The sequence below is a fragment of the Panicum hallii genome, chromosome 2 (genome assembly GCF_002211085.1).
Source record: "Panicum hallii strain FIL2 chromosome 2, PHallii_v3.1, whole genome shotgun sequence".
Taxonomy (NCBI): Eukaryota; Viridiplantae; Streptophyta; class Magnoliopsida; order Poales; family Poaceae; genus Panicum; species Panicum hallii.
In genome coordinates, this window is record NC_038043.1 from 48,192,882 (window position 1) to 48,220,764 (window position 27,883).

Sequence of the window (27,883 nt, forward strand, 5' to 3'; positions counted from 1 at the left end):
CTGCCCTTGCGCTGGACAGGTAACACTAACAAACATTAAAAGAGGCCACTGGCGTTTTCCATGCACGTCATGAATCGTTTCGCGACTTTTTAAACGATCCTGTGTCGTGTTTGTGGAGGATCCTTAGAAACACTGGTCATTGGGTGCCTGCTTTGAATGAATGAATTCCAGCGAATTCATAAGAACCAGTCCAATTCACATACGGGTTGGTATGCAGGGGAAAAAATCACATTCTGAATGAAGCCTTCAGATATGAATCTCTATTCTCTAGTGCAACTGTTACATATGAATTGACCCCTACGACACGCCGGAATCCCCACCACATCCCAAGGGAATCGAACTGTTTGTTCCCCTATGAACGAAAGTTCAGTAAAATTGACGTTTTCCAAACAAACCCCTTTAGCTTTCTTGCCCTGTTTCGCAGGGTAACTAAAGCTGTGACGCAACTTTCAGCAGGGGCGCAGCATCAGTCAGGTACGCGCCCCACCATGCACGATCAAAAGCTACAGTTTGGTGTGCCACGAGGCTTTGCCGCTCCCGTTTCCCACGGGGGGCCCTGCCTGCCGCGCGCGCCTCGGCCGGTTGCATCCTTACGCAAGGATTCCATCAACCATTCCGTCATCCGGCCGCAAGACCACCACCTCGTCGCCCGGGACACACGGCACGAGCTCCCCCAGGCCCCGCCCGGCTGCGGCCGCGCGCCGCGATTGCACGCTCGTGCAGGTGCGCGCCGCGCACGCACGGCACACCCGGGCTCCGGGCCCAGATGCCGCCATGCCTTTGCGCGCAAGGCGCTCAAGCAACCCCGCCCGGCCCCCTCTTGATCGCTTACCATACGGTGCACTCGTCGTCATCTGCCGTAGAGAGGGACGAGGAGAGAACCGGCGGCGACTCCGTCAGTGCTCAGTGCATGGCGGGACTCACCTTCGGCTGCCGACCACCGGTGAAGCTTTGGCGCGACGTCGGCACGGGAGCCCCGCCACTTGCTGGTTTCGTCCTCCTTAGCTAGCTCGGGGTAACTTTGCTCGACGACGTGACGACTGACGAAGGAAGCAGCGAAGAAACATGAGTTGGACAGGGTCTCGTGACAGCCATACCGTCCGTCGCCTTCCACCCATCTGTAGTTACCAAATTGACTTGCTGTAACCGGCAAGCCAACCAACCGAGCTCGGAGTCGGACGCCCCCCTTGCTCCTGCGTCAATGTCCAGAAACAAACGTAAGATTCGGCAGAACAGTGGTTAAATCAGATACTGGATAAACTTGTAGGGAACTATCCTTAGTTTTTAATATTGTCAGCTATAATGTTCCATCGGAAGATGAACCAGATGATGACTCACTGTCACTGCACCAGGATTCAAGAAATACAGGGCCACAATTACTACTGCTTATTACCAATGATGTGCAAGGATAATCCAGCTTGTTTTCATGCTGGATGAGGAGCCGAACTCCTGGTATCAGTGCATGAGTAAATCCCCAACAAGGATATGGGAACAGAGAAGAGACTGGAGCCACTTCTGGACAGATTCAACGGTTTCAGCGTTCATGTCTTGTCAACTAGGGCTGAGACCGGTGTGATGTGTCTAAATTCTAAAAGAGTGGTAGGTCGGCACTTCTACTTTGTGCCTATGTCTCACTAGCTTCTGCATAAATATATTTACACGATGGCAACGCCAGCTGGAAGGTGCGAGGAACCATGATCAGACAGGGTCGCATATCAGCCACATTGCCGATTACCTTGCTCGCAACTGTAGTTACTAATTGACATCCTGTAATCGGTGAGCCAACCACGGGCCTGGCCTCTGTTCAGCTGTCAAGATTCAAGAAAACGATGATACATTTATGAGGAAGCAGTAGCTGGAAGGATGTATTGAAGAATATCAGTAATTTTTTTCAGATAAACTATTCCATCAAGGGTGTCAGTCTAAGGCAAAGTCTGTGGCGAACACAAAAGTATTGACTATAATGCAACTCACAAGGTGAAGAAGGCAGCTCCATGAACTAGAACAAATGCAGTTATCAACAATTTGCCCCTGAAAGAAACTCCTAACTCAATGGCTCGGCACAATTTTTCAGAGGGAAGGTGGGCCAGGACTCACTTCTGGTCAGAAACATGGTCGGCAAAAAATGTAGCCTTCTGCAGGTATGTAACTCATTCTGATGACAAGGGGGGCGAAATGGCTAGGCTCTGTAACAAAGAAAATGTCAATTCAGTGATATGTGCTTTGGAAAATTTAGATGAGAAGGCACTCTCAGGACATCCTTGGCACGATCATGTTGATTGATGTGATTCAAGTTCTGGACCAATCTGCAGCTAAAGCTTAAAACTATATATTGGAGCATTACAGACCTTGGTAATCTCATGTAAGTTGCAAGAGAAATGCAATACAATACACTAGGATGCAGAAGTAATTGATTGAACGAGCACTATATCCCTGTTAGTGGCTCTGCCCATCCTTACCAACACTCTTAACTATCGAATGCAATAAAGATGCTTTTGAAGTACAGACAGATGTGTCAATAGATACATTATGAGCCAAAGCCTAACCAAGTTTATGCTGCTTATTCATACATGTCTATCTACAGGAGGAATTCTACAAATCATGACGCCCTTTTACAATTTAATGACTTTTAGCACATATGGATAATACTCTCTCTTGCTCTCAATTAAGGAGGTAGATAAAATGACCATCTTACTCTCAAATAATCTTCTCTATAGTGTGCATGCACAGAGAGAAGTAAGTTTATGATGCAATGAAGGAAGGGTAAGACTAGAAACAATAGGCTAGAGTTGCCTAGAAGTTGTAGAATAACAAATATTTGGCCATTGCCCATCTATATGAAATGGAGTAACTATCCTCAAGATCATTGTAGACAATTATATAAGAGGGTCAGAACGAATCTTGAAAAACCTGCATTCCGTTGATGAAAAAGGCTTGAATGCTATTTGTGTATTCTGCCATCTTGAGAGATTTTTGGTTGAAACTTCATAGAACTATAATCATCGCACCAGAACATGATCAATAGTCTTATTTTGCAACAATATATTATGGGGGCTTGGTCCTGCAAACCTGCATGGATGGTGTCATTCATTCCTGAAAATGTCTGCTGTTAGCCTATCACATAGGGTAAACTTGGTGATGTTAAACATAAAAGAAATAAATAATGCTTAAAAACATCCATGTCAAATAGAGATGTTCTTGCTAGAACTGTGATCGTTAAGTGATAGCATAAGCAAATTGCGAATCCCAGAGCAGATGCCCTTTTAAACATCTAATAGCATTGCTACGTCACAATGCAAATTAGCAAATGTTCATGAGGACAGTCTGATCATAGTACATTGAAATTAGAAGGTGGAAGTCTGATGATGTTTTCCCTTTTGCATTTTAAGATTGTGAACATTTTTGCATCTGTACCAATTTGTGTGTTGTGGGTGGGTGGGTGGGTTGGGGGGGGGGGCGCAGGGTAACTTAATTTTTCAGTACTGATGGCACTAGAAAAATGAGATTATTCTAGGTGGTAGGTCGATTCCATCCTGTCTGACTTGTACTACAAGATCAAAGACAGAGACAAGAAATGCATGTTTACTGTTTGATTCCCTGCAAACCCAACATCTATGCTGGTTGCCCATAAGAATAACAATAACCAATCAATAATGTTAGCTTATTCCATGACAAGAACTGTACTAGATCATATGTGTCATCATGTAACCAATGGCAAAGATGTTATCTGAGCATAAACTCATATTAGCTAATAGCTAACCTGCTCGCAAGTTCTGGGAACTTCATTTGTAAATGGTAAGGTTGACCTAGAAAGTGATAGGAAACATCTCATAACACCAATTGGTATCTATTGTTCCTGCTCTTACCGACGAGTGCACCAAGATCACAGTGAGATGTCTTATAGCTACGCAACAAATTTTTTTCTAAAGTTTCAAGTTAACATCAAACCAAATGGTTGGAGCCCATGTTGCGGAGATTACCTTTTTGAAAAGACTGCTAAATTAGAAATTTTGGACGAAAGTAATTGCCCGGTGTTTCCTCATCAGATTCTATCAGTAAATTCAATGAAAAACAACCTGGATTACAAACCTTCCAGCTAGAAACTGCATAGCCCGATGTGGATTGACAATGAGAGCATATATTTGATTAGGAGAAATAAACCAATCTTCATTCCCTTCCCTTAGCTTATTTGCATCTTCCTCAGTAAGGCATGCCCCCACAAACCTAATCATGATAATTAACTATGCTTAGAAAATGATGATTAGTAAATATTTGACAGACAGACAGGAGGTGATTCTATCAGATAGCTCAATGATTCAATCTAGCTTGCTCAATTAAATTTTCATGATGAACCTATTGTAACAAAAACAGCAGCAAAGGCAACATAACTCGAGTTAGTGCTTTCCTCTCAAGCCTTTATTGGCTTTGTTCTGGAAGTTGACATGTGTGGCACAACAAAGATCGCGAAGAATGTGACACTGCCAAAGGATCAGGATACCTCAATTCATTCTCAAGACAAGCTAAATTGTGTATGAAGGCATTATTAGCACAACTGGCAATACTCCCGAGCTGTTTGACTTACACCTTCAAGCTAGTTCAAACAGGATAGCACAGGAGGAGAACTGCTGGGGGCATATAGTACAAGAAGAATTGAATGTTATAGGCATCCAGTTTATGGGAGGATTGTCATACAGCATAGAATGCCTATTGAATTGATGCTTGAAACTGAGAAAAGATCGTATTGTAAGACAGCTATGCGTCAGCCAATTTGCAGTGCGAAGGAAAAGTTGCAGGAGATGACTATTAAGACGTCGATATAGCATGAGAGAGCGACAGGGGCAGATGAATGGCGCTAAAGGGCGGAAGCGAGAGCTCGCAGAAACTGGGTCAGGATGACCAGAGGAGGAGGCCATGAAGAAGACCTCACAACCGCGGATTCCCTGGCCGCCAGCAGCCGCCACGCGGCCCACGGCTGCCTCTCAAAGGGGTGACACGGAGACGGACGCAACAGCAAACTGAACGCCCGCCCGCATTTCGATGGCGGTGGCGGATTGGGGACAGCGCTGTGCAAATTTCATCAGATTATGGCTTGGTCCCTTTGTATTTCCAATTGGAAATGCCAAGCGAATTGCGTCATCTTTTCGGTTTGTGGGATTGCAAGGGAGAGTGGGAGAAGGCGGCAGCGCAGGCAGGGGAAAGAGTTCTGCGTATACCTGCCGCTGGTGCGTCGCTTCCGTTCCGGGAACCCTCTCCTGTCCATGGGCTGCGGTGGGAATGGGGAGGAGGGGGACGGCGGCGTACATTCCCTCTCCGCCGTCACTTGATCGCCACCGCGCGGGCACGACCGCTTATGCGACGCGCTAGATCTGGGCATCTGGCGAGTGGTCAAGTGGCGAGCCCCGGCGGCAGCGGCGCAGTTAGACGCGCGAACCGGTGGGAACGGCTGAGTGTCAGGCCAATGCTCATCGCCGATACGGCGGACGGGCGAGCGGGAAGCGGCGAAACCGGCGGCGCTGAGATCGTGCCGGGTGCGGGCGTGGGCAGCCTCGGCCCTCGCCGGGTCGTGCCTCACGGTCTTGGTGTCAGTGCCCACTGCCCAAGTGGCACTTCGGCCGGATAAGTCACACCATTGATCGTCCGATCAACAAATATCAACGGTCATCTAAGAAGACAGAAAAAAGCGGTTTATTAAACTCAAGACAGAGAGAGCTTGGCAGAAAACAATTGCGCCCATAAAAATATACATTTACCTTTGTTTTCCAGTAATGAGCATAGGAAACAGTTTTTTTTCTACCATGATTGTGCTTAGATTGGATTTCTCGAGCTATTTTGGGTTCGATCATCTTTGAATAAATCACTTCATTATGGGCAAACTTAAGGAAATAACATCAATTTTCAGTACCTTCTTGGTCCAAAATATTAATAAACGCTCTGACTTGTCAAATTTTGCTATGTATCTAGCCATATCGTATATCTAGATAGATAACAAAATCTATATATTTAGATTTGTTAAAACAACTTACAATTTGGAGCGGAGAGAGTATTGTCATAGTCCCGAATTTGGTTAGAAACTTAGAATTAAGTTCATGATTGGAGTTTATGTGTAGTTGTGCTCGTACCAAAAAAAGTTATGCAATATCATACAACTTTTTGAGTAATCTTTTCACTATGGTTCATTTCGAACACAGAGAGGAATAAAAAACTGTTTCATTCAAAATTGCATAAAGAAAAGGTCAGAATAGTGATTGTAGCATGTCATGGGTCAATCTTGATATTTTTGAATAACCTCCCGAGCCTTTCCATTAATGACTAGAATAGAACACGGTAGCCAGTTGAATAGATAGCACATTTACGAGGGTGAGCGAGAGAGAGAACCTAGACAAATTTTTTAGGAGGTAAGATCTCATTCTAGAAACACTCCAAAATTGCTATGGAACAAGTACTCCAAAATTGCTATGGAACAAGTATTTCTAGAAAATTTATAGGGATTATAGAGGATTAAAGCATTTGCTCAAAGGGCTCAATGTATTTCTTTTGCAACCCTATGAAATCCATCTATTCTCCTTTATTTCAAAGAAAGCCTCAATTTTATCCTAGCCATGATCTTTCACCGAGTTGAATAAATCTTTATCTAATTCTAAAGCAAGGAACGTTTCCATGTAAAATTTTAGTTTAGTCCAATATATGTCACTGACGGGTGGATCCGAAGCATATATAATGAGAATCGATAAATATTATATTGTAATCTAAACGGACTGGAATACCATCTAATCTAAATGGACTCGAATATAATAATAATATGAAAATATAATAAACTCTGTGTTGAAGAAAACCCATAAAAAATAAACCACTCCGTACAGGATCCTTAACCGTGCAACGCACGAGCATATTTGCTAGAAAACAAAACCTCCACCTAAAGCACCTTAGTAACCAAACATCGACTTACCATGCAGCCATAAGCCTAAAATTTTCAATCGCTAATATGAAAGAGTTTAAAAGAGTATCAGCTAGAAACTGCACAATGCATTATGCTCAAACTGCAACCTTTGAATTTCAGCTAGAAACGGCACAACGCACAATGCATTTCATAACCAGTTGCCAGTGTTTCTTGGTCACAGTGCGGTGGACCCTGCAACAGAGACTGCAGTGTGAGCCCGAGGGAATCCAAAGTCCAAACATCAGTCAGATTTTGACCTTTCTGCAGCATCTCCCCCAGGAAAATTTCCCAAACTACCATAGCCACAAGCCCACAACCACAGGCAACGAATCCTCGCATCCGCCTTCGTCTCCACCCAGTGGACGATCGAGGAGGCCATCGACTCGCCATCGCCGATTCGCCTTTCTCCGTTTCCGTCTCGCGTGTTTGGTGCTTTCGATCCCCCCAAAGGCGGCAGCCGGCAGCGCCGAGCGCGCCGGGGGAAGATTTTGGTTGGTGGATTGTTGGTGGCGGCTCCACGCCATCCACTGCACTGGTCCAATCCAAATGGCGGCCAATAATAGCGACCCGATCCAGGAGGAGCTGGGGGAAGGAGGAGCGGGCGTGAAGCACGAGGCGGAGGAGGGGGAGGGGAAGTCGTCTTCCGCGGCGCAGGCGACCGCGACGACGATGCTGCCCCGGTCGAGCTCGCGGCCGCAACTGGACCTCAGCGGCGCGGCGATCCACGGGACGCTGGAGGACCGCAACCCCACCATCCTGCTGCCCAACCAGTCCGACGACATCTCCCACCTCGCCCTTGACATCGGCGGTACGTGCGTGCGCCACGCGCATCTCCCCGCCTCCACTTCACTGTTGGATTCACCAATTAACGCCATCAACAGAGTGTGTGCTGCTTGGTAGAAGTGTACTTCTGTGTCCAGGTGGTTTTTCAAAGTAAATGAGATGCCAAATAATTAGCAACTTAGCTTGTGAACCCAAAAACCCAACTGGTCGTTGAATGTTTAGAAGCTGGCACTTCCCTTGCTAGTTCCTCACTGAGCCGTTCCAGGCTGCTACTGCATCTCAGAATGACTGTGTCACTTAGTGCTGACCATTGTGGAATGTGAAGTACCTTACTGGTGTACCTGCGAATTGCTCATGGTGATAACCTGCCATCTGCAACAGTAATACAGTAAACTGTCGTGGCGGGACTGTGCATGTGGCCTGCAACTCCTTTTGTTCCTTGTCAAATTAGTTTTTGAATTGTTGAGATACCAGTCGGTTTTCTGTATTTGGTTCTGAAGTTTTTTTTCTCACTGTCAATCTGAAATCGTCCACAGTATTGTCTTCATTGTCATTTGTACTGACATTTCGTACTTTGAACTCTGTGTTTTGCGTCTAGGTTCTCTTATAAAACTGGTATACTTCTCGCGGCATGCTGAGCTTTCAACTGAGGATAAGCGTAAGATATCCACCAAGAGAAGACTTGGGATGTTCAATGGTGGCAGGAGAAGCTACCCAATTCTTGGAGGGAGGCTCCACTTCGTCAAGTTTGAGACTGAGAAGCTAAATGAATGCTTGGACTTCATTTCTTCCAAACAACTACATCGTGGTGGTATGCAAACAATGCTTTGGATTGTAAATAATTTGAATCTTGTATCATCTTCATTGTTTCTGTCAGTTTTCTATGATCCTTCAATTGCTTCTGTGCACCTATAAATCATGGTTCACCTGTATTAGTTGTATGCTGCAGGTGTTGATTCACCTTCGTGGCGCTCAGGAGCTCAGCCTGATGACATTGTAATCAAGGTAAAAACCATGGAGACAACATGATTGATACATCTGATCAATACTATACAAGGTTGCAAATAGCGGGCTATAACATTTAGCGGCGGACTCCTCTAGAGGCTATAGAAAGCTATAGCAGGATATAGCGATAGCTATTTCATTTAGCGGTTTTGCAAAAGTATAAAAATTTTCAATTGATTATGTATAGAAATTTGGAATTAAGTAACTTTTATATGATACAAATACTTTTAATATATATATATTGGGTTCTATAAGTATAAGTCTTCATATCCATTACTTCATAACCAGGAATTTAGTTAGGACTTTAAGCAGGCAGCATCGTGTTTAGCCTACAGTAATAGGCTTATAGGCCTTTAATGCAAGGAAATAATGTATCATCAGTACGCGTACTGAAAAATAGGATTAGTGGTTATAAAAAGATTTAGTGGCTAAGCCAAATAGTGGTATTTAGCGGTGCTGAAGCATCGTTAGCGGCAATACCGGAACAATTGGTGATATCGTAGCGCCATGCCTCTGAAAAAGTAATAGTGAAGCTATAGCAGAGCTATAGCCAGCTATTTGCAACCTTGATACTATATAAATATAAGTCACCTTAATCGTCCTTAAATAAGGAAAAAAGAACAAATAAAAAATGGGGAAAGAACTACAGATTCTCTCATTGATTGAAAGGAAAAGAGAGAGATCCACACCTATTATTTTTTGGTGGGGCCAAACTGCAGTTTGCCTAAATTAGAGTGCTTACAATTGTTTAACATGTCAAATTATATAAATTCAACTGTAGATATTATAGCTGTATAGTGAATGGAAGTGCAGTTTTTAAACCTTACTGCACAGATGTGCATGCGATTTGGCTAGTTTGTTAAATGTACCTGAAAATGTTTGATAGTGTTCAATATCATAATACTCAAATACTTTAGCATGCAATCAATTCTTCCTAATGTTATCTTGTTAATGGAGGTAACTACTAGTTGGGTTTGCACTAATGATTCTTCCTTCTTTATATCATACTACATACTTGATGTTTTGCACACACAATTAGTCGCCCTTATTTAATTTATGGCATTAGGATTATTTTTGTTGCTGATTGTAGTATTTTGTGGAAAGGCAACAGGTGGTGGAGCATACAAGTATGCGGATATCTTCAAGGAAAGATTGGGAGTCAGCCTTGAAAAGGAAGATGAAATGGACTGCCTTGTATCTGGAGCAAACTTTTTACTTAAGGTTCCAATTTTAGGATTGCATTATCACTATTTAGGATATATTCTACTGTGCAATTGTATCTTGTATGTGATGAATCATTGGAGATGTATCAAGCTAACTAATGTTTCTTAATCCATTAAATTGTGGTAACATTCATACATTTGAGTTTCACATTACAGGCAAGTAAATAACACAGTTTTTCTGCGTTTGGCAGGCTATACGTCATGAAGCTTTTACACACATGGATGGCCACAAGGAATATGTTCAGATTGATCAGAATGATTTGTTTCCCTTCCTACTTGTTAATGTCGGATCTGGTGTTAGTATCATCAAGGTAACTTTGAGGTTAGCTTTGTATTTTATTCTTCTTGTGAGCGCCACTGGATCTTTTCTTACTGTTCTTTTTCAAAGGTTGATGGGCATGGGAAGTTTCAGCGAGTAAGTGGGACAAATGTTGGTGGTGGTACGTACTGGGGATTGGGGAGGCTAATGACAAAGTGCAAGAGGTACTGTTCTTCTGCTCATGGAGACATGGACATCTATTTCTGTATACAAGTTTGATTTCTCCTAAACTTAGTAATTTTGTTTCAGTTTTGATGAGTTGCTAGAGTTGAGCCAGCGTGGAGACAACAGTACCATTGACATGCTTGTGGGGGACATATACGGTGGTCTTGACTACTCCAAGGTTACTATTAGCATAAAATGTGGAAATATTCTTAAAACATTTTATTGTTTCCCGTAACTTATTGTGTGCACTGCTCAAAGCTGTTAGTCTGACCTGTTATTGGTATGGCATTCAGTGTGTATAGTATGTTGGACCAATTGCTCTTAAACTTCTTGTCTTCTGTGTATTAATTATTCATGCTCCTGCTGTATGGCAGATTGGCCTTTCAGCATCTACAATTGCCTCTAGTTTTGGGAAGACAATTTCAGAAAACAAGGAGCTATCGGATTATAGACCTGAGGATATATCACTCTCTTTGTTACGGATGATTTCGTATAACATTGGCCAGGTATGACAATGTTGTCAGTATATGCTATGGTAAAGTAATAGTGTATGACTAATGAGATAACTGTCCAAAACAAATGGTTTGGTGGTCTTCATCAGAACTTTTCTATAGATTTGCACACTTGACAAGTTTGTCTAAAGATTTTGAAAATGTGAACAAGTAAGCCAAGCAGTGAATGAAGCTTATCTAAACATGGAGCTTTTCTCTCTTTCTTTTTTTTTGTGTGCGCGCGCTTCATTTCTCCAGGAAACTTGTGCAACATTTTTTTTTGAAGCAAATTGGCAGGGTTCTGCCTTTCATTATAGTTAGAAAGGGAGTTTAAAAACAAAACATCACGGGCCAAAGACCTCGGTCTAGACTGTCCCCCTATACTTGCCCAACATTGAGTGGCATTTCATGGTGCTTGTTACATTAAGTACTCAGATATTTTTCTTTTTTGTACTTGCTCTTGCATGCTAATTTACTAAAATGCAAACCTTAGTGTTAGGTCATTTGGCATGTATAGGGTTTTGAACTTATGATTAGGTAATTTTTTTTATCGGAAGAAATACATTTGATTTAAAGCTCCAAAGTGCCATTGTTGTTGTTGTTTTTATCATGAACTCTCAGTCTAAGGATGGTCTAAGGATGTACTGTATCAATTTATACCAAGACAGGCGTGTTTCCCCTTTCTCTAGTTTATTGTGATCTATTTGACTATTTCCAGCTCCATTGAAGCTATGGATCCTGTTTCTTCATTCTTTTTTGTAGATCTCCTATCTTAATGCACTTCGTTATGGACTCAAGAGGATATTTTTTGGTGGATTCTTCATCCGTGGCCATGCCTACACCATGGACACAATTTCTTTTGCAGTAAATTTCTGGTAAAAATTGGAAACTATTTTTACTTTTTTTTTATGATTGGCTAATTAGTTATGTTAATTTTGAAAATAATGTCCTGCCCATTTTCTTTGTATTGGTAAAGGTCAAAAGGAGAGGCACAAGCCATGTTTCTGCGCCATGAGGGCTTTTTAGGAGCCCTTGGTGCATTTATGAGTTATGAGAAGCATGGTCTTGATGACTTAAGGGTACATCATTTGGTTGAACGCTTCCCAATGGGTGCTCCATATGTTGGTGGAAAGATTCATGGGCCACCTCTTGGAGATCTTAATGAGAAGGCAAGGCATCTTCTTCTGATCATGGTTCATTATGCCATCCTTTATAAAGACAAATCTGATTCTCGATAAAATTGCACCTTTGAAAAGTTGAAATGGATGTCATTCAGTCTAACTACATGACAGAGGTGCTCAAACACCAAAAAGATCACCCATTTTTTTTATACTCTATTGAAAAGGTTGCTGGAATTAGTTGATATCTTTTTTGCTATTACTTTATGCGGGAATGAGTTAACAGTTTCTTATTATTTGACATTTGTATATTAAATCTAATTCTCTTGGATCACAAGGTTGTTTTAAAATTCTACAGATATCATGGATGGAGAAGTTTGTGCAGAAGGGTACTCAGATTATAGCCCCTGTACCTATGGGAGTTCCAGCGACAACAGGTATGGGAGGCTTTGAAAGGCCTACTTCTAAGGGTGACATTTTGCGTTCAGATGCAAGTGCAGCGCTAAATGTCGGTGTCCTTCATCTTGTACCCACATTGGATGTGTTTCCATTGTTAGAGGACCCAAAGACGTAAGAGAACTATTTAGCTCATGTGTTTAATCTCTACCATGTTTTGTCTGTTCCAAAAGTTGATGAAATTTCAGATTATCAATAGGGAATTCTTCCTACATAGTTTAATCCGATTTCTCAACCCAGAAAAGATCAAATAATGCAAAATTGTTGCAGTAAAAACAGTGCAGAAATCGGAGTTCAACTTTCATTTCCTAAAAAGCTCCAGAAATTAGTGGTAGATGATTTTCCCATATCAGATAACCATTCTGTTAAGAATTTCCTTGTAGCTATGATACCTAAAGTAACTAACAAATTTCTTCAATCTTTTTCCTCAATGCAGAAAGTTTCAGCATATATCTGACCTTGTAAATTTTGATATTTGATCTGTTTTGCAGTTATGAACCAAACACAATTGATCTTGACCAGGATGAGTTTAAGTATTCTTCTATTTCTCTTATTTATAGATATATAATAGCAATCGAGTTCATTTGATGACATCTGAGATCATCTTGCTAGGTACTGGTTCAAGATTTTGTCAGACCATTTGCCGGACCTTGTGGACAAGGTATGATCTCATTCTTGCAAAGATATCTGCATAGTTCCTTTTGTTTTAAACATGAAATGGTGTTAAAAATGCTTTTTGAATGTTTGTCATTCCCTCTCACACACTACTAGAATTGAGAAATCAGAGACTGTGTTTCTAACTTGCCAACTTAATCGGATGTATCTCCTCAGTTTCTGAATCAGGCTATGGAATGGCATATCTGGTACAGTCAGCATAGAGTAGTCTGTAACCACAGAACACTAGAATCACATCTCTTACAACAACAACAACAACAACTTAGCCTTTTGTCCCAAGCAAGTTGGGGTAGGCTAGAGATGAAACCCACAGAAAACAAGAATAAGAAACACAAAAAGGGCACAAGCCAAAGGAAGAGTTAGGGGTTAAACAAAAAGTAACAAAGGTCACGGTTCAGGTACGTTAATTGCTAATCTCCAAGCGCTCCTATCCATAGCTAATTCCTTAGCGATATTCCACTCCTTAAGGTCTCTCTTAACCGTCTCGTCCCAAGTTAGTCTAGGTCTACCTCTACCTCTCTTTACATTATCGCCCCGCTTTAAAACTCCACTACGCACTGGCGCCTCGGGAGGCCTCCGTTGTACATGTCCAAACCATCTCAACCGATGTTGAATCACCTTCTCCTCGATAGGTGCCACCCCTACCCTATCTCGAATCTCTTCGTTCCGGACTCTATCCTTTCTTGTATGCCCGCTTATGGAGCAGAAATTTTATCACCTTTGATCTTATGTTATCCAAATCCACTTTCTAAAAAAAATCCATCTGTTTCATCGTTGGGTCCTTACAAGTAAGTATATCAGGCTGTAAACTAGCAGCTACTTGTAACTAGTTTGCAGCATTTGAAATGTACCACCCTTATTGGTTTCCACAAGCAGTAATCCCCCTCTTGTAAAGTGACTAGTGGATGCTTCCTTAAGTAACTAGTAGTTGTTTCCATAGCTTAGTTAGCTTAGCTCCTTGACTGTAGTTAAGGCAATATTTCCACTTGTACATGTAAGTACAATTCACTATCATCACAATCAAATTTACCATGAGATTGCAAATTTTAGGCTGAGATAGTATATGGACAGTTTTGCATTTTCTAGTAACTAATTATGAATTTGGGATGCTTAATTCTTTTCTGTTTGGGAGTATGTGGAATCCTGAGTAATATATTTTTTTTAATACTTTGTGCATTTTATCATTTGTAGGCAGTTGCAAGTGAAGGTGGGACTGACGATGCCAAAAGGAGGGGAGATGCATTTGCGCATGCCTTTTCTGCTCATCTGGCAAGGTAATAAATTGCTACTGCATGGCATTAGTTTGTACGCTTTTGTTTCTTTGTCTACCATTATTGGGCATGGATATAATGCTAGTCTCTTTATCTGTCAAATATGCTCTATCTCTTTGCTACCTAACTTGTGTGTTGTGTCTAAGTCTAGATTGATGGAGGAGCCTGCTGCGTATGGAAAGTTTGGTTTGGCCAACCTATTGGAATTGAGGGAAGAATGTCTGAGAGAATTTCAGTTTGTTGATGCATATATTAGCATCAAGCAAAGGTTAGCCTCCTTTCTCTATATGGGCTCATGCACAAAGACATGCTCCTATTTATCTGATGTTTTGATATTTTCTGCATGAAGGGAAAATGAAGCTTCACTGGCTGTTTTACCTGATCTTCTGATGGAACTTGATAGTATGAATGAGGTATATGACAGCAGGGCTTCTTTCTGCTTAATTCTGCACTTACAGAAGTCGTCTTAATATTTGTTTTTATGATAGCATGGCTGCATGGGTTATCATACTTGCAATCATGCCATTTTTCTATGGCAGTGCACATACATAGAGATTATGAGAAACTAGGTTTGTATCAATCATAAGTTCATATTTAATAAAATACCACTTAATGTGTTACTGCCAAACCTTGTCACTGTCACAGTTAGGGTAGTTTGTCACTGTTGTTATTTTCTTTTGTCAATGTAGTCAAGCTTCAACTCTCGAAATTCAGCTGAGTGTACATTTCATGCTTGATATCCAGGAAGCTAGGCTGCTTGCGCTAATTGAAGGTGTCCTTGCTGCAAACATATTTGATTGGGGATCTCGAGCTTGTGTGGAACTTTATCACAAGGGAACTATAATAGAAATCTATCGCATGAGCCGCAAGAAGATGCAACGTCCCTGGAGGGCAAGTATTCCAAGTCTGAAAATTTAAAATGTTGCAGTTGAATTGCAACTTATGAGAGTTATCCAAATTGTTTTTTACGAGATGTGCTAGCACAAACTAGATCATAACTATATGTACTTTTCTTGCAGATTGATGACTTTGATATGTTCAAAAAGAGAATGCTTACTGACAGGAAGGACCAACCATACAAAAGAGCACTGCTTTTTGTTGATAACTCAGGTGCTGATGTGGTCCTTGGAATGCTTCCTTTAGCCCGGGAGCTTTTACGCCATGGAACAGAGGTATAAATTGAAACGCTGATAAATTTTTGCATTTTCAGGCTTAATCCGTTTTTAATTTAAATGGATAGAGCAGAAAGGATGTTTTTGAAGAGATTCTATCAAGCGACCGGACCACACAATATATTACATGCTAATATATAAGTTGCATTTATGTTCTATTGTTTTCCTTTATGTGCATGGCAAAATGGATATCATCCTTCTTGGTGCATGTTGTGATAATGATTATTTTTCAAACAGCTTAATTGTGACAAGACTGGTAAAAGAGATTATTTTAGCTGTCCGACCTTCCTTCTGAAATAACGATGGAATTGAAGCGGACCTTTAGTATTGTCCCATTTTGTAATTACATACTGAAATATCCTATTGCCATAAATCTTCTACTGATACAGAAATTTAACGTGATCTGGTGATGAAATATGTATGTACAGGTAGTTCTTGTTGCAAATTCATTACCAGCTTTGAATGATGTTACTGCTAATGAACTTCCAGAAATTATAGCTGAAGCCTCAAAGGTACAAAGTAAATACAAAATTGTGCTCCTTAACCATCTATTTGTATTATCTATTGTTGTTAGCTCTCAGATCACGTAACTCAATGTATCACAGCACTGCGGTATCCTTCGGAAAGCTGCAGAAGCTGGTGGATTGCTAGTTGATGCAATGGCTGGCATCCAAGATGATCTCAAGGATGCACAAGAGTCAGTGCCTCTAATGGTTGTTGAGAATGGATGTGGCAGTCCATGTATTGATTTCCGGCAGGTTAGCTCAGAACTAGCTGCTGCTGCAAAAGATGCAGATCTGGTAAGAAGGCTATAGCATTTTGAACTGAATGCTCTTTCTCATGCAATAATCATTTGCATAGTTCTGTGGTTGTAATATTGGTTTGGTTTATCATGCAGTTAATTTTAGAGGGCATGGGGCGAGCACTGCATACCAACCTCAATGCCCGGTTTAAGTGTGATGCTCTAAAGGTGCTTTTTTCTGCAAACCCTACCCACTAGTTGCTTCACAGTTAAAACCTTGATCGTTCTGAGGGCTAGAAATTTCCTCATTTTTTAAAAAAGAGAGACTGTATAGGTTTTATTCAGGAGAGAGGTAAGGATGCGCATATTTGTTGGTTAGATCAGATTTAGTCGGTATAATCAGACTACATCTATATTGAGTCGTAGGCTTCAATGGCAAATATAATTGTAATCAGTCGCAGTGTCGTGCTACACATAGGGCTGTAATGTCATGTCCAGACATGCGGCACAGGAAACCAATGATTTAAATTCCATTGTGGCTTAACTTTACTGTAATTATTGAATTTAGCAAGACTAAAAAATTGATGTAGTGAAGGTTTTGCATCTGCGACTTTGGCTGAGCTGGAACAAGCTAAAGAGCAAAATCTTTGATCAGCGATACTTTACACCTAATCATGTATATTGTCGAAAAGCTTACAAGAGCTTTATGTGCAGCTTGCTATGGTGAAGAATCAGAGATTGGCAGAGAAGCTTTTCAATGGAAATATATATGACTGCATCTGTAAATTTGAACCCATTTCTTAACAACATGGCAGTGACTGCGGAGGATTTGGTAATGCAAACTACTTCATTTTGCCACGACATTGCTAAATTTTGGTAGTATTAGCAAAGTGGTATCTGCTCTTCTAGCCGGGTAATACATAATAGATTAATAGCTGTTTCTCACCATTTTTCAGTTTTACCATCTTGCAGCAACTTGCAGAATTGAGTTGGTTCATCTGCACCCGACTAGACGAAGAAACATGCATACGTCGAATGATCCGTCCAATGTACCAGGTTTCCGTATCTGTGATACTGTCTTGAACAACATAATCAAGCTGGAGCTCTTGTTTAAGGAGGCTCGAATATGCACAGAAAGTGAGGACTCATTAGCAGCATAGCAGGGCTGAAGTAGCATACTCAGATGCTGGGAAGCTATTGTCGCCAAACTCGAATCAATCTTATAAAATGTTGCCTAAGACAATGCTTCCTAAAAATCAGTTATTAATCCATGCATGTGTTATGTTATTAGTTGCCCACGAGTTTTTCACCCGTCAATCCTGAGAAGACTTCTTCACCATTGTAATTTACTCGCTAGTTAAATAGAACAGGCTGACAGAGTAGACAAGCAATCAAGCAGAACGAACAGCAGCTCTTACACCCACAGAGGTTTGCAAACCAGTCATGAACCATGAGACAGCAGAACGAAAGTTACAGAGGCGTACAGAGATTTTTTAAAAAGCTTGGACAATACACCACCAGTTGATTCACAAATCATCAGCGCCCCCGTCAGTCCTACCAGGATCCACTCTACTCTACGCGAAGTTGATGTCGTACGCCTTGCTCCCATCCGCCCTGAAGATGCCGAAGTGCCTCTCGAACTCGGCGCCGGGCTTGCCGTCCTCGTCGTACTGGTCGAACAGGAACACCTCCACGGGCACGCCGGGCCGCCTCGGCGTGCCCACGCCGCGCGCTGCCCTCCCGACGATCTCGGCGTTGTACGCGGCGGCGTTCTGCGGTGTCGCGGCCGGGTGCCCCGCGGTGGGCCAGCCGGTCTCGGTCACCGCGACCGGCACGCCGCCGAACCCCTCCTTCTCGAGCGCGGCCACCAGCGCGTCGACCGTGGCGTCGAACAGGTTCGTGTACGCCAGCGCGCCGTCCCGCACCGGCGTCGCGCCCGCGCCGAAGAGCGCGTAGTCGAGCGGCACGTTGGCCGGGTCGTTGGCGTAGCTGATGAACGGGTAGGTGTTGACCATGAAGGGCGCGCCGGTGTCGGCCAGGAACCGCAGCATGGGGCGGAGGACGGGGAGCGCCGCCGCGTCGAAGGCCCCTGCGGAGGGCGGGTAGGACGCGGCGAGCACGGAGGAGGCGTGCGCGGAGGAGACCTTGACGCTCCCCTCGAGCCCCATCGCGGCGAGCGCGGCGTGCAGGTTCCGCATGGCGGGGACGAGGCTCGGCGCGTAGGACCTGTCGCCGTACAGCACCTCGTTGCCGGCGGCGAGGTAGCGGACGCGCGCGGCGGGGGCGTGCGCCAGCACCGCGGACCGCAGCCACCGCGCCGCGCCCTCGGGCCCCGAGGACGCGAGGAAGGTGAGGTTCTCGTTGGGCACGCCCACCACGAGGTCGATCCCCGCCGCGGCGAAGGCCGGGAGCACGGCGGGGTCCGGGAGGAAGAGCCGCGCCCTGGTGACCCCGTTCTGCCGCAGCAGCGCCGCCGCGGCCTGCGGCGCGGGGAGGTTGCCGCCCACGCGGCCGTGGCAGATGCCGATCTTGCCGCGGTCGTCACCCGCGGCCGCCGCGACGGCGACAAGGAGGACGTGGCACAGCAGGCACAGTGCTGGTCTCGTGGCCGCCATCGGCGAAGAAGGGAACGGGATGTGGGATATGCTTGTCGCCGTTAAGATTTACAATAGATTTCGCCTTGCCAAGAATAGTAGGATTCGAGTCGCATGGTAGTTATACTAGCAGATGACGGTGGACGTTGAGGCCGAGACAGTGAGACGTGATGGGGTTCTGATGCTTTCTGTGGCCGGTTTGGGTAGTAGCCGTTGACACATAGATAGATAGATAGATAGCCGTTGGTTTTTTTAAACGACAGCACCGTTGTACGGGGAGCGAAGGAACAGTGCCGGACAATCATTTGCCTTCTCCCTCCTCTCCTCTTCCGAGCGAACGAGATGCATTCATGGCCGCTGAAGGACGAACGTACACGTACGCGCGCACCGATCCACGAAACGCAAGGTGAGAGCCGTTGGCGCGGAAGGGCCAGCCGCCCCCGTTCCCAAGCAGCGGAACTCCCTCGGCGGAGCGAAGCACTTGTTGGGCCCTTCTTTGGTCCTGGCTCTTGGGCCGAATAGATGCGATAGCCGCCCCTCCGCGGGCCGGGCCAAATGTGTGCCAGCGGCAAGCGTCCACTGCCGGCGAGCGGCGTCGAGTTTGCGTCCCGAGTTCTGATTTTCGTTCGGTCAGCGCACCGGCGACTGGACGCCTGCTCACCATCAGGCCAGGCGCGGGAGTGGTGCGACCGTGACCCTGCAGCCCTTGCACATGGGACCTTGGGGACGCAGCCGGTTATTAGCTAGGCGTCGATCGACGTGTGGACCACGCCAGTAGTAGCCTCGACGTGTGGAACCGTCAGTGTGGTCCGCTTCGCCGGCGCCTCGTGCACGCACCGCACCGGCGAGGAGCCAGAACGAGCCAGGCCGCGTCAAGGCGTGCCGAGCCCGCCAAGAACGCGCCTGCGATAAGAAAATCGGAAGCGTCCAAACCCCCCTCTATAAAAAATCCAACGACCCCCGGCCAGGCCAGCCACCAGATTCCTTCCTCCTCCTTGCAAAGCCGCAGCATCAATCTCACTGCGTCCCTGCAATCTCAGTCCCACTGCACCACTCCAAGTCCCCATCGCCGCGCCAGCATGGGCGGCGGCCTCGGGCTCCGGCGGCGCGGCGCCCAGCTGCCGCTGGCGCTGCTCCTGGTCCTCGTCGCCGCGGCGGCCGGTGCCGCCGCGGGGAAGGGGAAGGGGAAGGGGGCGCACGGTAGTACCAGCACCAGGCTGCGGTTCCGGCGGGACAGCGGGACGTTCAAGGTGGTGCAGGTGGCGGACATGCACTACGCCGACGGCCGGGCCACAGCCTGCGAGGACGTGCTCCCGTCCCAGGTGGCCGGGTGCTCCGACCTCAACACCACCGCCTTCCTCTACCGCGTCTTCCGCGACGAGGACCCCGACCTCGTCGTCTTCACCGGTGGGTACACACGCCGCTCTCCCCCCCAATCCCTTGTTATTCCTAGACAATTAGCTAACCAATCGATTTGACCTCTTCTTCATCTCACTTTCATCCGGATCAGTATCGCTATTGCTGGTGGTTAGATTGGCGCTGCGGTTTAGTTGGATAGAGTAGCTTTGCAAATTTAGTCGGATAGAATAAGTGAAAAGATTAGTCAGTCAGGGTGCGCTTGGTGATGATTGATGAGAGAGGTCTTCAGCGTGTTGAAGTTAATTTTTGGGGTCGAGATCCCGTTATGGGAAAAAAAATGAAGCGTAGCTCCAGTGGCTTTGATCAGAACACGATGCATGTCACGGGTTTCACATCTCACAAGCGACAGCACGTGAGGGGCAGGGCAAGTGGAAGCTTGTGTGTTTCAGAGTTCAGACTGGATTCAGGAATTCCCTATCCTATCCGAGGGGCCCGGTCGCATGGCGCCGTGGCCAAACAGTTAGAGTTTCCGGTTGTTGATTGGCCTGGGATGGCTGTGTCCATGTCTCCATAAGGGATCGAGGGCAATGAGCACTACTGCATCAAACGGACCTGAAAGGATCAGAGAACAGTACAATGCATCCCCCTTTGTGATCTTCTCTAGTTGCTGTCATGCTTTGTCGTGTTGTTTCACGGGCAATTGTGTTTGACATTTCCAAATCTGCAACTTTTGCAAAGCTAGCTGGGTGCAGATAATGTATTTTGGGGGAAACCAAAATTGCAACGAACAACTAGCTTTTTTATTGTTGTTTGCTCAATTATGTCAGAGATGTCCACAGTTCATACACTTCACCGTGATAAACTACTAATCAAATTTCTAATGGATCTGCAACTAGACTATGGTTAAGCACTAATTATGACAATTTCATTGGGCAGGTGATAACATCTATGGTGCGGATTCAACTGACGCAGCCAAGTCTATGGATGCAGCGATTGCCCCAGCCATTGACATGAAACTTCCTTGGGCTGCTGTGATTGGGAACCATGACCAAGAGGGTACGCTGTCGCGTGAGGGTGTAATGCGTCACCTTGTGAGCATGAAGAACAGCCTTTCAGGACTCAACCCCGAAGGAGTTGAAATTGATGGCTATGGCAATTACAATTTGGAAGTTTCTGGGGTTAATGGAACATCAATGGGTGAAAAATCAGTGCTCAACCTGTATTTCCTAGACAGCGGTGACTATTCTACTGTACCGTCAATCAAAGGTTATGGTTGGATCAAGGCCTCACAGCAAGTTTGGTTCCAACAAACATCTTCAAGCCTACAGGTAAGTTGGTGATATTCCTTTAGAAAAAAATCTATCTTAGCTCTTTGTTTTGTCTTGTTCAATAACTCAAACAGGTCAGGACTATTGCTCCTAGTATATAAATTGGATCACTTTTGTGACATCTATTATATTTTAGAAACAAATCATTGTGAATCAACTGAGAGAAAACGATGAAATCGAAGGGCAGCATATCTTATATTACAAGCTTCCTGAAATATATACTGATTCGTATGATGTACCAATTTTAACTGTGCAGAGTGCTATCTTTAGTCATTCAGATGTCTTAAATCAGTAAGTACATTGCTACATGAAACAATTGTAATTATGGTTGGTGATGATATAGTTCCCAAAATTGTTCATTTCTAAATGTCAGATCAATTTAAATTAAATATAACCAGATAAAACCTCCAGGATTTTATGCTTATACATTAAATTCTGTTCAGAAAGATCATTATGTTCAAGGTTTAATTCTACTCATCACAAACGTTCATCTAAAACAAATGCAGAGAAAGTATATGAATGAAACCCCGAAGCAGAAGGAGCCAGCACCTGGCCTTGTGTTCTTCCATATTCCACTGCCGGAGTTCAGCAGCTTTACAGCAGCCAATATCACTGGAGTAAAACAGGAGGGAATTAGCTCAGCATCAATCAACTCTGGGTTCTTTGCCTCCATGGTGGAGGCTGGAGATGTGAAGGCTGCCTTTATTGGACATGATCACCTTAATGACTTCTGCGGAAAGCTCGGAGGTATTCAGCTATGCTATGCTGGCGGATTTGGCTACCATGCCTACGGGAAGGCTGGGTGGTCAAGGAGAGCGAGGGTGGTGTCTGTGCAACTTGAGAAGACAGACAACGGTGAATGGCAAGGAGTGAAGTCCATCAAGACATGGAAGAGGCTTGATGATCCCCAACTCAGCACAATTGACTCTGAGGTCCTCTGGAACAGAGGCTTTAATGGTAAGACAGGGTCCGAGACTATGGGTGCCTTCGACCAATGATTATTGTAAAATGAAAAGGGTTACTAGGACAACTAATATGATGTTAGATGTATGATTTATGAACCGATGACACAGACTCATTTCTTTTTGACACGGCAACTAATTTAGGAATTGCCAATTGACAGGGAGGCGCAAGAAGAATACTGACGGTAGTTAACTCATGATGTGGACAGCAAATGGAGCACCGTATTGGACTCTGCATAGATGTGTATTGTTGGATGGCCAATTTATCAGAGTCGCAAAATGCAGAAATGTGCAGAAGGGAAGAAAAGGAAGGTTATATACTACACGTACACACGTTTTTCAGTTGTATTTTTCCCTAGTTAGGAAATAACACGTCGTGGAGCAATTGTAATTCAATGCAGCTGTCAAGTATTTACAAGTGTCCCCAACTACAGTGCAATGGTCAAAGGTAAACGCGAATGCAATTCCGTTGTAGTCCCATCTCTCATCTCTCATGTATTGCTACTGGCAACATCTTTCAAGTGCGATCCAAGCTACTGGTCTCTCAACTCTCATGCACTCCTTTTGGCATGATATGTGAACGTGGGATGTTCCAATACGGATTCCCTTCCTTGAACTTGACCGAATCTGTGCAGAATCAGATGCCGGGACAGTGATTTCAGGATCGAACTGTATGATTACATCGATTCTTTTCACTTCTCTTGAGCCTCTTCTGACGCAGAGTTCTTGTCACTGCTCATTCCGTACTACTCTAAACTGAATCGCAAGTATATCCACACGAATTGCAAATGTGGACAAGAAACAGAACATACCAACGAGCTCTGATTTCTGAAAATCTTTCAGTGATGAACAGATCACAAGCCACGACGAAACTAGACCAGAACACATCCCATCCACAAATCTAAACACGAACATGTTACAGCACAGTGCTAATGGAGTCTCTACTGCCTAAGCTTTCTTGGGCGACTTGGTGCCCTTCTTGGGCGACTTGGCCTCCTTGGCGGCGCCGCTGGCCGCCTTCTCCGCCACCTTCTTGGGCAGCAGCACCGGGTTGATGTTGGGGAGGACGCCGCCGTGGGCGATGGTGACGCCGGCCAGCAGCTTCCCGAGCTCCTCGTCATTGCGGATCGCCAGGAGCACGTGCCGCGGGATGATGCGCGTCTTCTTGTTGTCCCTCGCCGCGTTCCCGGCCAGCTCCAGCACCTCGGCGGCGAGGTACTCGAGGACGGCCGCGAGGTACACGGGGGCGCCGGTGCCGACGCGCTGCGCGTACCGGCCCTTCTTGAGGTAGCGCCCGATGCGACCGACGGGGAACTGGAGCCCGGCCCTCGCAGACCGCGACACCGACTTCTTCCTGGGGCCACCCGCCTTGCGCCCGGCCGCCCCCTTCTTCACCTTCCCGGTGGCTCCGCTGGCGTCCATGGTCGCTGCTGCCGCGCTTCAGGAGAGCTTTGGAGGAGGGAAAATTGGGGAATCTGGGCGCGAGAACTCGAGAGGTGTGATGCCGCCCAAATTCGGGGTGGGGGGTGTTGTTTAAGGGGAATGGCGGGGATGGGAAGAGGTGGTGGGCCCATCGATCCGTGCGCGAGGAAATGGACGGCCAGCTCGGGAAGGATTTGGACGGCAGGGATGGGTTTCTGGGGGGCGATCCATTGGAGGGATAGCACAGCCAATCAGGTGCGAGGAAATAAGCAGAACGGACAACTAGCAGTGTTTTTCAACAAATATACGAGCAGATGAATGAATGATTATCAAATTACGGCGTACAATACAATGTTCTTGGGCGCTCCATAATTTGTTGTTTTAACATTTGCAATGACCATTTTATGTGTTACGGAGGCTAGTAGTTTACAGGTAATCATTAGTTAAAATCTAAATTGTATTAAGTTCAATATTCTTTCTTTGTATGAAGCCAACTGATAAAGTAATGCACCCAAGAGATAATATCATCTGGAATTATCGAAAGATAACAATATCCCATAGCAAATTTTTCAAAAAGAAAAATTGTCATGATGTACATAGAATACGTTTTTTGTGGATTTGTGAAAAATTGGAACATGAGGTCCAACCACATGGAAATTTGCCATCTTCTCAGCTTCAAAATTGTACATGTTCTTGGGAGCACACAAAGTGTGTAGATTTGTCACTGAAAGTTTCACTGGATCAGTTGCGCTGGCAATTGATGGTCTCACCAATATGTTCACATCGTTGCCATTTGTCACATATCATTTTTGTGCAGGAAATCCGATGTACCATTTTTGTTCCAATCAAGTGAGAATGAAACAACTGTTTATTTCAGGCATCAGTATTCAGAAAACTCTCAACTTTGTTTTCTACTAATTCCATGGCACCACAAGGAGATTGACTCTAAACTGCCGAGAAACTGTTGCCATACCGGTTCCTGGAAAAAAAATGCTCCCAATTCTTGTCTTCGATTATACTCTAAACTACCGTAAGCAGGTTTCTGAACGAAATTGCAAATCTGGGCAAGAAACGAAACATCATTGGAGCCTTTGCAAGTAACAAACTCTGATTTCTGAATTCTTCCAACATAATGCACAGATCACTCACAGCAAGTACCCTACATCAGAAGTTCAGAAACCATCCCATCTACAGATCTGCCAAACATGAACATTTGATAGCATAGCACTAATGGAGAGCCCCTCTAGGCCTTCTTCGGGGACTTGGCTGCCTTCTTGGGCGACTTGGCCTCCTTGGCGGCGGCGCCGGCCGCCTTCTCCGCCACCTTCTTAGGCAGGAGCACCGGGTTGATGTTGGGAAGGACACCTCCGTGGGCGATGGTGACGCCGGCCAGCAGCTTCCCGAGTTCCTCGTCATTGCGGATCGCCAGGAGCACGTGCCGCGGGATGATGCGCGTCTTCTTGTTGTCCCTCGCCGCGTTACCGGCGAGCTCCAGCACCTCGGCGGCGAGGTACTCGAGGACGGCTGCGAGGTAGACGGGGGCGCCGGTGCCGACGCGCTGCGCGTACCGGCCTTTCTTGAGGTAGCGCCCGATGCGGCCGACGGGGAACTGGAGCCCGGCCTTCATGGACCGCGACACCGACTTCTTCCTGGGACCGCCGGCCTTGCGCCCGGCCGCTCCCTTCTTCACCTTCCCACTGCCTCCAGCTCCGCTAACGTCCATGGCTGGCTGCTGCTGCGCTGCGAGAGCTTCAAGAGGAGAGTCCTGTGGGTGCGAGAGGTTGCCTGGGAGTCTGGGACCAATGCGAGGTGGGGGATGCGGGTGGGGGATGGGCTGTTTTAAACTGCGCGTCTGCGCCGAGGGAAAGGAGCGGTGGGCCCGTCGATCCGCGTGCGAACGCAATGAACGACCGGATCGGGAGGGACATGGACGGCTGGGATGGAGTTCGTCGGGGTGATCCGTGGGAGGTTTAATTCGGCCAATCAGGTGCGAGGATGCAAGCAGAACGGGTAGCTTTGTTTTATGACTATATGTAACTGGGTTCAATAAGCATAATTAGATCATTAATTTTCGACGTATATTAGTAAAAATTTATACAGATGATATAGAAATATTTTTATGAAAACCCATTGTTATAACTTCATGTGACAAATCTAGTCAATTTTTTATATTTATACTAGTTGAAATGTGTAAATCTTGAGTCTTGAACTTAAATATATAAGAAAATCACAACGGATTGAGACCCCCCGTATTTGGAAACAAAAGGAGGAAATAAAAAATGGAAAAAATAAGGGATAAAATTAGAAGGAATGAGAAAGTAAGAAACAAAAATCTGACCTCGAGATCTAGATCTATCGACAGCGGCGGTGCTTCAACCTCTGCACCAGTCCGCAATGTCGGTGTTCCAATCTCTAGATCCGTCAACAACAATGATGCTCCAACCTCCGGATCCGTTGACGGTCTTGATGCCCTAATCTTCAAACCCGTCAACGATCATGATGTTTCGACTTCCAGATTTGGTGACAGCAACAACACTCCAACCTCTAGATCTGTCTATGGCAGCTGCTCTTCGACCTCTAAATCTGTCCATGGCAGCTGCAGCACTCTTAACTTCCAAATCTATCCATGACAGCGGTGCTCCAACCTCTAGAAGTCGGCGGCCCCACGTTGGGGGTAGGACGTTTGTAGAATGACGAGATGATTGTGGCGGAGGAGGGCTTGACAAAGTGCATGGGTGGAAAGAGAGGAGTTGTTGTGGGAGCCAATGTCGGAGGCCGGTTGAGTAGGGGTAGGGGCACGATTTTCAAAATGAGTGAGCGACATAGGAGTAAAGAAAATAAGAAGCGAGTATAAGGTTCGTCTATTTTCAAGATACACCCCCCCCCCCCACCCCCCCAAAGAACCCAACCCCAGTTGCATTATTATGAACATATAAAAGAAAAAAGTATTTTATACAATGTCCATAAACACCTTTGATATTTCCATAATTAAATATAATGTCAATGCTGCTAATTCTCATGACATTCTTGACAAAGTGTTAGTCTTCAAAAAGGAAAAGCCTACATGATTAATATTGCACATTTTATATTTGTGAGAGCTTTGGAGGAATTGAAAACAAAGCATTACATAAACAAAAGTCTCCCTCTGCTTCCACTCAAATGGCTGTGCTTGCAAACATTTTTCAAGAAAAATAATGAAAAGCCTACCTTCAACTTCAAGTTAGGCGGTTTTTAAATACACACCTACATCTCATCTATTTACGACATCCACATATTTAATATGTCTTCAAATACCATAAGGAGCGAAGATCGGCCCTGTTTTCATCAAATTTGGGTACAAATATTCGCCAAAAGAGCATCTCTAACATATTCGCATGGTATGTGAGATGAGTTGGGCGATGCTAAATGCCAAACCACATTTATAGTGTCCAGAGGGAATATGAAAATAAATAAAATTTGAGAGTGTTAGTTGTGATGCTTTTTTCTTTTTGATAACAGATTGTGGTGCCTAATGACAAGTTGAGGGTGTGAAAAACCCTAGCTTGTAGATAGTTTTTTTGCAATTATTTTGAAAATAAATTACAACTATTTTGACACGTTAGAAAACTAAGGACAAAAAACTAGTTTTAGAATCCAATGGGGGAAAAAACTGCAACCATTTTAGCATTTGGTTAAAAAAAAACTTTCACACCATAGGCCCACTCGTTAGCCTCTAGCTTTGTGAGTTAGTTTGTAGTTTCTGAAATTTTTTACTCTAATATACTCTTACATCGGCATTCCTACTAGATTCACGAGCTTTTCCCTTAACTTTTTTCCTTTGTCATAAATAAATTCCTGGTTACATGCCGACACAGAGTGCCA

The 27,883-nt window shown here is 44.9% G+C and overlaps 5 protein-coding genes and 1 long non-coding RNA gene across 10 annotated transcripts; 2 read left to right on the top strand and 4 right to left on the bottom strand.

Moving 5' to 3' along the window:
- Positions 1-152: 152 nt before the first annotated feature.
- Positions 153-5,355, bottom strand: LOC112881906. 2 transcript variants are annotated; one of them, XR_003226550.1, is made up of 6 exons: positions 5,214-5,355; positions 4,090-4,224; positions 2,098-3,093; positions 1,975-2,031; positions 1,736-1,808; positions 153-1,193 (listed from the first exon to the last, which is right to left on the bottom strand). It is a non-coding gene; the product is annotated as an uncharacterized LOC112881906 (long non-coding RNA). The 2 variants fall into 2 exon arrangements; XR_003226549.1 differs by having other exon boundaries at positions 1,975-3,093.
- Positions 5,356-7,189: 1,834 nt separating this feature from the next.
- LOC112881892 (pantothenate kinase 2) lies at positions 7,190-17,644 on the top strand. Of its 4 annotated transcripts, none has more exons than XM_025946801.1 (23): positions 7,191-7,745; positions 8,319-8,531; positions 8,670-8,725; positions 9,830-9,946; positions 10,140-10,259; positions 10,337-10,431; positions 10,517-10,610; positions 10,807-10,938; positions 11,686-11,798; positions 11,900-12,092; positions 12,400-12,611; positions 12,989-13,030; positions 13,110-13,158; positions 14,364-14,446; positions 14,595-14,711; positions 14,793-14,856; positions 15,188-15,334; positions 15,463-15,615; positions 16,044-16,127; positions 16,221-16,415; positions 16,514-16,585; positions 17,072-17,189; positions 17,330-17,644. In XM_025946801.1, the coding sequence occupies exons 1-22, from the start codon at positions 7,484-7,486 to the stop codon at positions 17,159-17,161; spliced, it is 2,703 nt and encodes a 900-aa protein (XP_025802586.1). In that variant the 5' UTR covers positions 7,191-7,483; the 3' UTR covers positions 17,162-17,189; positions 17,330-17,644. The 4 variants fall into 4 exon arrangements, with proteins under 4 accessions (XP_025802588.1, XP_025802589.1, XP_025802586.1 ...); XM_025946802.1 differs by having other exon boundaries at positions 7,484-7,745; positions 17,314-17,628; XM_025946803.1 differs by lacking the exons at positions 16,044-16,127; positions 16,221-16,415; positions 16,514-16,585; positions 17,072-17,189; positions 17,330-17,644 and adding an exon at positions 15,853-16,029 and having other exon boundaries at positions 7,190-7,745.
- Positions 17,645-17,756: 112 nt separating this feature from the next.
- On the bottom strand, positions 17,757-18,972 carry LOC112881179 (glucan endo-1,3-beta-glucosidase, acidic isoform-like). Its single transcript, XM_025945869.1, has one exon. It carries the CDS (start codon positions 18,970-18,972, stop codon positions 17,932-17,934), a length of 1,041 nt encoding a protein of 346 aa, XP_025801654.1. The 3' UTR covers positions 17,757-17,931.
- A 946-nt stretch (positions 18,973-19,918) lies between these two features.
- LOC112881900 (probable inactive purple acid phosphatase 29) lies at positions 19,919-23,148 on the top strand. Its single transcript, XM_025946820.1, has 4 exons — positions 19,919-20,358; positions 21,247-21,638; positions 22,145-22,595; positions 22,762-23,148. The coding sequence occupies exons 1-4, from the start codon at positions 20,031-20,033 to the stop codon at positions 22,791-22,793; spliced, it is 1,203 nt and encodes a 400-aa protein (XP_025802605.1). The 5' UTR covers positions 19,919-20,030; the 3' UTR covers positions 22,794-23,148.
- Positions 23,149-23,399: 251 nt separating this feature from the next.
- LOC112881905 (histone H2A-like) lies at positions 23,400-24,127 on the bottom strand. Its single transcript, XM_025946827.1, has one exon. The coding sequence runs from the start codon at positions 24,020-24,022 to the stop codon at positions 23,549-23,551; it is 474 nt and encodes a 157-aa protein (XP_025802612.1). The 5' UTR covers positions 24,023-24,127; the 3' UTR covers positions 23,400-23,548.
- Positions 24,128-25,120: 993 nt separating this feature from the next.
- Positions 25,121-25,821, bottom strand: LOC112881904 (probable histone H2A.5). The gene has a single exon (XM_025946826.1). The coding sequence runs from the start codon at positions 25,743-25,745 to the stop codon at positions 25,266-25,268; it is 480 nt and encodes a 159-aa protein (XP_025802611.1). The 5' UTR covers positions 25,746-25,821; the 3' UTR covers positions 25,121-25,265.
- Between the last annotated feature and the right edge of the window lie 2,062 nt (positions 25,822-27,883).